Source organism: Rhineura floridana, chromosome 18, assembly GCF_030035675.1.
Source record: "Rhineura floridana isolate rRhiFlo1 chromosome 18, rRhiFlo1.hap2, whole genome shotgun sequence".
Lineage (NCBI taxonomy): Eukaryota > Metazoa > Chordata > Lepidosauria > Squamata > Rhineuridae > Rhineura > Rhineura floridana.
This window is the reverse complement of record NC_084497.1, coordinates 16,085,141-16,094,989: the sequence shown is the minus strand read 5'-3', so window position 1 is coordinate 16,094,989 and position 9,849 is coordinate 16,085,141. Positions and strand designations below refer to the sequence as shown.

At 47.6% G+C, this 9,849-nt stretch overlaps 1 protein-coding gene across 2 annotated transcripts; it reads right to left on the bottom strand.

Moving 5' to 3' along the window:
• Positions 1-2,183: 2,183 nt before the first annotated feature.
• On the bottom strand, positions 2,184-8,116 carry C18H1orf174 (chromosome 18 C1orf174 homolog). Of its 2 annotated transcripts, none has more exons than XM_061601091.1 (3): positions 7,954-8,116; positions 4,488-4,979; positions 2,184-2,989 (listed from the first exon to the last, which is right to left on the bottom strand). In XM_061601091.1, the coding sequence occupies exons 1-3, from the start codon at positions 7,966-7,968 to the stop codon at positions 2,882-2,884; spliced, it is 615 nt and encodes a 204-aa protein (XP_061457075.1). In that variant the 5' UTR covers positions 7,969-8,116; the 3' UTR covers positions 2,184-2,881. The 2 variants fall into 2 exon arrangements, with proteins under 2 accessions (XP_061457075.1, XP_061457076.1); XM_061601092.1 differs by having other exon boundaries at positions 4,488-4,976.
• Between the last annotated feature and the right edge of the window lie 1,733 nt (positions 8,117-9,849).

Here is a 9,849-nt window from a genome sequence, read left to right as displayed (position 1 = left end):
GGGCTAACTGAACTCCAACACATGCAACAGCGCTCTCAACGCAGGACGGCAGGAACGGAACCAAGAAGGGAGTATGAGCCTCGGCCCAAGCCTTGAGGCAAACAGATTCCTTTCTGATTTTGGGTCAGAGCTCTTCCACATCGCTTCAACTGTATTCAGCTGCCCACTCCTGGGCCTAGGATACGTAATCTCTCCTACCTGTCACTCCTTATAGTAATAGGGTCCTTTAATCTCTTTAAAGTCATGAATGGGTGAGGATATTAATGATTAATGCTGCCACGCACGAAGTAATTTTGTAAGGCTATTCTTCCCTTTCCTCTCAATAAAAGAAAACTTTGCTTTAGCCTGGTCTGGACCTGCATTTCTTGGGTTATACACGTACCATTCAGGCACATTTCAGAGCAAAGTGCTGGTTTTATCCCTAGCAAAAGATCCCCCTCTCAAGGATGTGTGTTTCATGGGACATGTGGGGGGCAAGTTCACACACTCAGGTTCCCAAGAGCACGTGTCGTAAGAACTCCTGTGATGTGCACTCAGATGCAAGTCTCAATTGCTTCAGGGAGACTTTGTCCCCTAAATTTGCGATTTCCTTCTGGCTCCCAAGCTTGCCTGATCCTCTACTGCTTAGATTTTTGAAACTACTGATCTAGCTAAAATTAGTCTGGCAAGCCAATTGCTGTCTGTTTCCACCCTCTGCAGGCCAATTTTGAAGGTGGGTGGGGCAACCCATCAGTCCTCTGACATGACGACGCCAGATGGGTTCTCCTGCCAACTTTGGGCAGCATTTCCCAAGTGCCTGACAGACCAGCTGGTGCTTGGGAACTAGCACAAGCGGCTCTGCCAGCTCTATGGCAGCACTCCCCAAGCGCTGAGTGCGGAGCTGGCAAAACTGCTCTCTGCAAGGGTCAGTTGCACAATTGGGTTTACCACGGGGAAGTTGGTTGCGCAGCCGATCCAGCTGTACCTCTGCTTGCCCCGCGCCGAACTTCACGGACGATGATAGGTGTGAGGCAGGTGGATGTGGTTTGGGAAAATGGCCTCGCAGGCCAAATTGGGACCCCTGCCAGGCCAAATTTGGCCCAAGGGCTCTTGGTTCCCCACTCCTGCCATGTGGCAAGAGGACATTTTGTTAAAAACAAGTGTTCAATTTCTTACGGATTAAAGCAGTTTTGTGTTACTGTTTTAAATTTTTTTTTAAAAAAAGTTCTGGCATCTTAGTGTCTGTAGCAATAGGCGAAACAGTTAAGAATGGTAAAGTCTAGGTGCGAATGGAAGTCTGAACTCGGCTGCTGGCAGAGAACCATTTCCTACCCTCAGCAACAGTAACAGGACTACCTGCCTCTGTTCAGAATTAGGGCAGTGAACTCTCACACGGTGGGCCAGGCCACAGGAGGGTGGTTGCTAGCCGTGCAAGTAGGTCTGGAAGGAGGATAGAGGCTGCTGTCAGACATGGAGCTTATTGCGTTAGTTTAACAGAATAAAAAGGTAGCACTTCTGTCCTGATTTCTAAAATTCCTTTCACACTGCAGTACCTCTTGCGTTAAGGAACAACAGCTTTTTCAGCCGATATACCAGCATTTTGCACAACTGTCTTTCACATGGCTGCAGTGAACATCTTGTTTTTGTCCCGCACCCATTCATCCCATTGCCATGCAAGCCCTCTCCCTTTAGTAACGGACATATACACATATATATATATATATTAGTTGTATAGACACAGGTTTGTGTGTGGGAAATGCTTCTGCTACCCATGCCTACGCTGGAATACCGGTACAATTTTCGTCAGGCAAACAAAAAAGCACACCTAAAGGGAAGGAACGCACTACAAGCTGGGATGCCTGTCATGCGAGTGGCTGCAGCTAGTGAAAAACTCCTGCAATTTTCCGGGTTCCCAAGCTTGCAAACAGATTATTTCTGGTATTATTTAATGAAACCTCCTGGCTTAGCCCATTGCCTCTCTGTTTCTCATCATCTCAATTTCTGCACCCCTTCTCCCTGCTACATTTTACCCATGTCTGACTCCAGGTACATTAAAAAAAAATGCTACCAATTCAAATAACGTTTTCATTTGGGAACCACCCGAGAATCATCTGGCAGTTTCACCTTCATTAGGAACAACAAAATCCAGAGAGAGTATTTCTCTTCTCTGGGATCAGCTACTTTGCAAAATGAACAAACATGACTTAAGGACTATATTGTTTTTAATTAGCTCTCTACAAAGACTCTCAAGTCCAGGCTGTTGCCTCACAACCTGGGTGTCGAGCAGTGCAAGAAATATTGCAGACAAAGTGAATCGCTGCCTCTTTGGAAAGAAAGGCCGAAGGGCTTGGGATCAGACAGTCAGTCCCTACCAGAGCCAGTGCCTCTTCCTGCATCCGCGAGATTCTGCAACACACTTACACACCTTCTGTGTTGGTGCAACGCCAGAGGTCCAAGAGCCTGTGAGATGTTACCAGTTGCCCCACTACACCTCTCAGCCCCACCCTCCAAGTGTTTTGTCACTGCTTGCATCACACTTGGACCAAGTTGACGATTCATGTCTACGTTTTGCACACCCAAAGATGCCTGCCTCTCTGGCAACTGCTTGCTCTTCTCTCCTTGTGAGAGTCGAGTTGTTCCTATCAACTTTCAGACTTTCTGCTCGCTTGTTAAGGAGCTGGGCAGCCTTTCCCCGTAGTCCTTCAGTGGACACTCTCCCGCAGTCCACGAATGCTTCTCTTGGGTGTTTTGTGCTGTCTCAGAGCTGTATCGGGATAGTTAACGTTTCTGAAAAAGGAGATGCACCTCTAGAAAACGCCACAACAGTGAGATACATGTTTAATCGTCGTGTCGAGGAAAAACAGATGCAGCTACCAAGGGTGGTTGGGTCTATGCTTGGCACTCAAATGACTTCCTCCTCCTCTTCATCGTCCTCCTTGGCTATAAAGTGTCCCTTCCTGAACTCTCGCCTGCTGGCAGTAGGACGAGACAGAGGAGCAGCAGGAAGGTCCTAGAAATGGAACAATAGTAGCTGTAACACACGGCCCACGGTTGCTTCAGACAGACCACTTGGGGGGGGGAGGTGTCTGTTGGACTACAACTCCCATCAGCCCCATCCAGCATGGTCAGTGGGCAGGGATGATGGGAACTGTAGTCCAACAACATTTGGGAAGGCACTATGCTGTTTAACCCTGGGCCTCATGAACATTTGGGATATAGCCTAATTCAGGGGTGGGGAACCTGCAGCCCTCCAGCTGTTGCTACAACTCCCATCAGCCGAGCAAGCATAGCCAATTGCCAGGGATGGCAGGAGTTGAAGTTCATCAACATCTGGCCAAAGGTTCCTCACACCTGGTAATCATCGATACAGACATGTGGAATTCAGAGGGCTGGACTTCAAATCACCACTCAGTGCTTCTTGGGGGACCCTCAGCCAGTCACTGCCTTCCACCCTATTCTACCTCACATGCTGATGTGAAGATAATAAAATGCAGGCAGGGTAAGGCCGTGTACCTTGTCCTGAGCTCCCTGGAAGGGTGGGATAAAATTGTCATAAGCAAACAGACACATCTTGCAGGCTGACTTATATACAAGCCTGCATCAGAGACAGAATCCAACTATAATCGTCTTTACAATAAGATGGATTTTTTAAAGTCCTTGGGGTCATGTGGTAGAAGAGGGTTGGAAAATATGTGGCTGTCCAGATGTTATGAGACTACATCTCCCATCATCCCTGACCATGGGCCTTGATGGATGGGGCTGATGCGAGTCCAATGACACCCCAATAACGGAGGGCTACAGGTTAGAAAAATGCTCCAGACCACAAGAAATTCTAATAGCAACCCTATGCCTATATATGAAGCATCATCTATATGCAACTGTTTGAGAAAGTTTTTAACTATAACTGATTTTTGTAATGCCTTTAAAAATGGTTTTGTTGATGCATTTGCCGGCCTGCGCTCCTTGGGAGGATATAACTTCAATAAATTATAACAGCTGCTTCAGATGTCTTGTGACATTTTTTTGCCCAGGTTTCCCTGACCCATAAGATAGGACCCTGTTATTTCTGAATGTCTTTTATACTGTTTTATTGTTAATGTTATTTTTTTACACTGCTTAGAGTTTTTTAAAAAATATAAAGCAGTCAGAGATGCTTTTAAACGAATAAACGTCCCAAAATGCCAACGGCCCATGACATGGCCTTCCCCATAACAATTCCCCATTCTCCGTTTATGAAATGCCGGCCCTAATTATTAAACATTCAGGAAGAATTTAAAGACATTCCTGTTCACCCAGACATTTGATGGCTGAAAAAATACCCTTGAAATCATTAGCTGGGAGGATGTGTGACGGTTTTAATTTTTTTAAAAAATAGTTTTGTTGTTTGCAGCCCGGGGCTCTTTTGGGTGGGAGGTGTTTAATAATATGATAATAAATAATAGCAGGGTTTCCTCCTTGATAAGTAGATTTAGGGTTGCAGCCTTCACCCCAGGTTTTCTTCTGCCTACCTGCATAAATGCCACACTGCCAAAGAATCGGTCCACCGGCAGTGGTTGGTTGCTGTCCTCGTTCAAGAAGACGCTGTTATCCAACTCTACTCCTGGGTTTGGCACATCTGGTTCCATCTCAGACTCGTCTGACAGCCCAGCTCCGCAGCTCTCCTCTTCCCCTGACTCCACCTCCTCCTCCTCCTCCTCCACATTCTGTACCTGCGGTTGGAAGACAGCTTCACCATCAGCCCTTGGAAATTTGCTGTCGGTGCCTGGTGCCAAAGGTTCCACGCTGAGGTCATCCCCTTGGATCTTTGGCATCTCTTTCCCTTCGCTTTGTAGCATCATCCTGAGGCTGGGCAAATTCACTTCCGAGGTGGCTTTATCAGCCGACCATTTTGAGCTCCCACAGATGCTGGCTCCTTGTATCTCCAGTTTTGCCAGACTTCTCTTGTCACATTTTAGCTTCTTTGAAGGGCGTCTGTCAGTTGCTTTGTGCGAAGGGCCCTGCTTTTTTTAAGAAATACAACGCTGAAACAAAGAGCCTCAAACCTCTGCATCAAATTGGTGACAAACAGATAAGAAGTTACAATTAGCTTGGGGGGGGGAACCCTTTTCAGCCTCAGGGCTGAATTCCATGCTGAGCACCCTTTTAGGGGCCACGTGCCAGTGCCCAGTGAGGCCAGAGGCGAAAGTGGGCAAAGCAACGACTATAAATTTTACAGCAGGCTAACTTCTGCACACCTTCCCACACCCCTCTCTGTCCTCCATCCAGACCAACAAGCAGCAAACAGGCAAAGACACTTGAGGATGTGATGCAAGGCGTGGCCTGAAGGTGTGGCCTGGGAGGGCTACATTTTGCCTCTGGGCCTGAGGCTCCCTCCCCTTGCCCTAGAATATTTTGTCTGGAGACAGCAGGTGAACAGGCACCAACGGTGAGGAGGCAGACGCACAGCAGCACCAAGAGGGCCAGCAGTGGATCTCAGCAAATGTCTTACAATGTCAGCCCCGGAGTACTCCTCGCCACAGCTGATAACTGAACAGCTAGTAACAAGACCAGAGTACTCCCAAGCTGGTGGATATGATCTCTGAAGGGGAGTGCAACCCCATCCACAATGCATCCCCGGTGCCTGTGAGTACCAGTTGCCAGGGAAAGGCAGCAGGAGAGGGCTCTCTGCACTCATGCCCTGCTTACAGGTTTCCCAGAAACAGGTTACTGGACTAGATGGGCCTTTGGTCTGATCCAGGTCTTCTGATGCTCTTACATTAACAGGCCAACATTCTATCCCTGGACCGGTAAACCTCCTGATCAACAGCACCTCTTCCTTGACAGGATTTAATTGCACTCTGCTCACCCTCTTGCAGTCCATCATTGAACTAAGGGATGGTGCTTGATAGATCAGAGGCGCCTGGTGGGTTACAGGATGCTGCAAAAGATGCTTCAAGGATGGAGCCTGATCAAATCCTTCCTTGAAAACCCCCACTTTATCCGTGGTATTTGACTCATCCCCTTAACCCTTATCTCAAACAGGAATCTAAGCATTCTGTACACACAGCGTCATGTTTTTTTAAGAGTCTCTTGGACCAGCAAGCCTCTGGTCCAACTCAGTACTGTCTACTCTTGACAGGCAGCAGCTCTGCTGGAAATTTCCCAGTTCTGCTACCTGGTATCATCCATTAACTGGAGGTTGAAGCTGGGGCCTTCTGCTTGCTCAATCAGTGACCTGACAGCTCAGCTACAGAAGTATGGCCAACCTCCCAGGTAAGCTTGGAGATACCAAGATTCTTCACTCAGAGGTGAACTGGCAGGACGATTAAATCATTCCTCTATGAAAGAACAGTAGACGGGGAAGTATTTCTTTCGTTATTTTACACTTAAGCGCCTAACATTTTTTCAAGCGCTGTGAAAGCCAGTCGCTGCCTGCAGGCTCACAATCGAAGAGGCAGGATAATACAAAAGGAAAAAGGAACAAGGAGGCAAGAGGAAACCAAGCATGGGAACAGATGTATCTTCGGCAGCCAATGGATGAGACCCCCTTGTCGTGATGTCCTTTCTGGGAGGCAGCGGCCCTTAAGTTTCCTGGTGGCGGGCAGAGGCCAGTGTACGCTCCTTCAGCTCTGCAATCCCAACCCAACCCAAACTACAGAACAAGGGTATAAACAAAGAGCGGGGTTTCACTCCTTCTCTCCCTCCCCTTCTCCAAACCACTGTGGCCAAGAGGCATTTGTTTATTGCTTCCTTACTTCATGCTAAGATTAGATTCCTTCCCCTGGAGACCCTAAGGATAAAGCCAAATGCCTGAAAACATCAGCTCCAGGTCAAGACGAAGGCTTTGAGAAAGGTGGGTTTTCAGGGGAGCAAGAAAAAGAGGGGGCTCTGAAGGGCCCTTGCAATCTGCATATCTTCTTTCTGCAGGTGCTCATAGCATAATGACAGGCATTTTGCCAATGATATAATTTAAGAAGCCTACGGAGAGGAGATGCTTGTGGTAAGTTTCACTATTATGCATCAATTGATACGTCCAAAATGTATCTGGCTAATTAAGGTGAACTTTAAGGACCAAGATACTGTGAGTGTCCCTTGCTTTAAATAATACATACTATTTATTTACTGTTATTAAATTCAGGCAGCTAGACAGTGGATTCCACTGTGTGCCATATATGGGAAATTATGGGTGATTCACTATTGTTGGACTTCAGTCCAGGGAGTCCCAGGTTTGGATCCCAGTTCAGCAATGATGTTCACTGGGTAACTTTGGGCCAGTTGCTCTCTTTCAGCCTAATCTACCTTGCAGGGCGTTTGTGAGGATGAAGGGGGGGGGAACTCTGTACGCCACCCAAAGCTCCTTGAAAGGAAGAGTAGGATATCAGTGACAAAATGGTCCTCCTTACTAACAACTTTCTGTACACCAAGCAATTCTACCAGAGGTTGTTACAAAGAAATCTAAAATTCTACAAAATAAATGTCAACAGATCTGCAAACCTCCCCAACCGTGCCAAAACAGCATAAATCACACATAGCTGCCCTATTTAAGCCTATCACAAAAGCCTGAGATTCCACTAGAACGGAGTGATGTGCGTGAGAGACACAGTGTGGTGCAGCAGGTGGACTCGGCTCTAGGAGACCTGGCGTTCAAATCTCCCTTCAGACATGAAAGCTCCCTGGTAGACCTTGAGCCAGTCACTCTCTCTGCCTACCCTACCTCACAGGGGTGTTGTGTGCAGGAGAAGCACTATATGTAATTACCTTCAACTCCTTGGGGGAAGAGTGGAATAAAAAACACAGAAAAAAATTTGGTTTAATTAATAAGCACACCTATTGGCGTATATTTGCATAACATTATACATATTAGCGTACATTTGCATACATTAGAACATGCACAACAAACAGCCCTCCCGTCAAGCTGCACACATACTAATATTTTCATATATATTAACATATTTTCATATATTAACATATGCAAACTCCACCCCCTCGACTTACTCTCCGGGCCCGCATGGGGGAGGCGGTTGGTCCCCAACCACGTCGGAACCACCAGGAACCATCACCAACTTCCGGCAGCACGCAAAGCCACTTCCGCCCCACCTCGGAAGCGTCTCACAGAAAAATATCCAATCAAAGTAAAGAACGAGACGGAATGCTCGGCCCTGACGTCACTGCTGCCATTTTATTCTTTGTGGCACGTGACTCTCCGCCCCTCCCCTTGTAGCTGGGAGGCGTCTTCCCTGACGACATGAGCGCGCGTTGCCATCTTTGTTTAGGGCAACATCGCTCAGAGACAACAACAAAAGAGCACCTCTCCAGTAGCGAAGCCCTTCGAGCTCTCATCCCACTCAAAACTTTAAAGATACAACCTTTCCCCTGTCTCCTATAAAACGTAATTACGTGGTAAGGGCTTTCGTAGGTCACAGTGAGGAAAGAGCAGACATCTTTATAGAGGGCAACGTCGACCTTTGCGACGGTCGATGGCCCATAGAGCCACAAAAGAGGTAGAGAGACATGGATGGCGGCATTCAGGCAGACATTTTACACACACCCCTTCCTGGGGCAGAAGTGAGGAGTCCAACAGTTTAGAATAGGTGTGATTGGAAAGCAGGCGTCTCCCTCCATCCCAAAGACCCCCTAAACCTGCAAAGTCGCAGAGCTTGGAAAAGTTACTTTTTTGAACTACAACTCCCATCAGCCCAATCTAGTGCCCATGCTGGCTGGGGCTGATGGGAGTTGTAGTTCAAAAAAGTAACTTTCCCAAGCTCTGGCAAGTGAGGTGGTCAGGTGCAAAAGAGGGCAAGGCTCGCTGCACCTTTCATAGCTGTGCTGCAGAAGGAATTTCAATAGGTGTAGCATTCAGAAATCTCCTCTTCCCTGCGCAGGCATTAAAGGTGCAACAGCCCTGTCTTCTTTTGCATCATCTGGTCCCAGGCTATGGCCTGAAGGCACATGAGACCACCACCTTGCTGAAGCTAAGCAGGTCTGGGTCTGGTCAGTGCCTGGATGGGAGACTGCCTGGGAATCACATGTATGCTGCCTTGGGTTCCATGGTGCAAGAAAGGTGGGGTATAAATGTAACAAATAAATAAATAATCCTCCTTGCTCTTTCTAACATGCTTCTTATTTTGTGTGAAGCATTTCATTCTGTTCCAGTTAAAACGAGCCTGGTTTATCCTTGGTTTGACAAGGAAGGGCCATAGCTCAGGGGTAGAGCATCAGGTCCCAAATTCAATCTCCAGCAACCCCAGGGAGGGCTGGAGAGACTCTTGACTCAATCCTTGAGAACTGCCAGTAGACAATTCTGAGCTAGATGGACCAACAGTCTGACTCGGTGTATGGCAGCATCCCTATTTCCTCAATTTTCACCCCACGTCCAATTGCCTTCCCAGTCTTGCTGAAGTAAGGGAGCAGGCTGGGAGAGGAAAATCTGCTTCCAGAGAGGGCTGTGAAAGACCTGATTCTTCTGTACATATGTTTGCCACTTTAACTTCCACACATCCCTGTTTTTTGCAGTCACAGAGAGACCACACCTTTGTGACAGAACGTAAAATATATTACTTATGGCCTACCACAGGGATGGGGAACATTTGGCCCTCCAGATGTTGCTGAACTATAACTGCCATCATCCCTGATCATTGGCCATGCTGGCTCAATCTAGTCAACATCCTCTTCTCACCGTGGCCAACCAGATGCCTATGGGAAGATTGCAAGCAGGACCCGAGCACACCAGCACTCTCCCCATCATTCCCAGGAGCTGGTATTTAGAAGCTGCACGAGCCCTGGCCTGGCTCTTGGACGCAGTGGTAGACTGGATGAGGCTCAATAAACTGAACTTGAATCCTGGAAAGGTGGAGGCCTTGTGGGTTCCCGTGTCTGGGAGATAGCTCAATT

What these genes read in the sequence shown, in the direction of transcription:
- C18H1orf174 (XM_061601091.1), bottom strand. An exon ending in GCAGTGTGGCATTTATGCAG is followed by an intron (nt 2,990 to 4,487) that starts GTAGGCAGAAGA and finishes TTCCATTTCTAG; the next exon opens with GACCTTCCTGCTGCTCCTCT.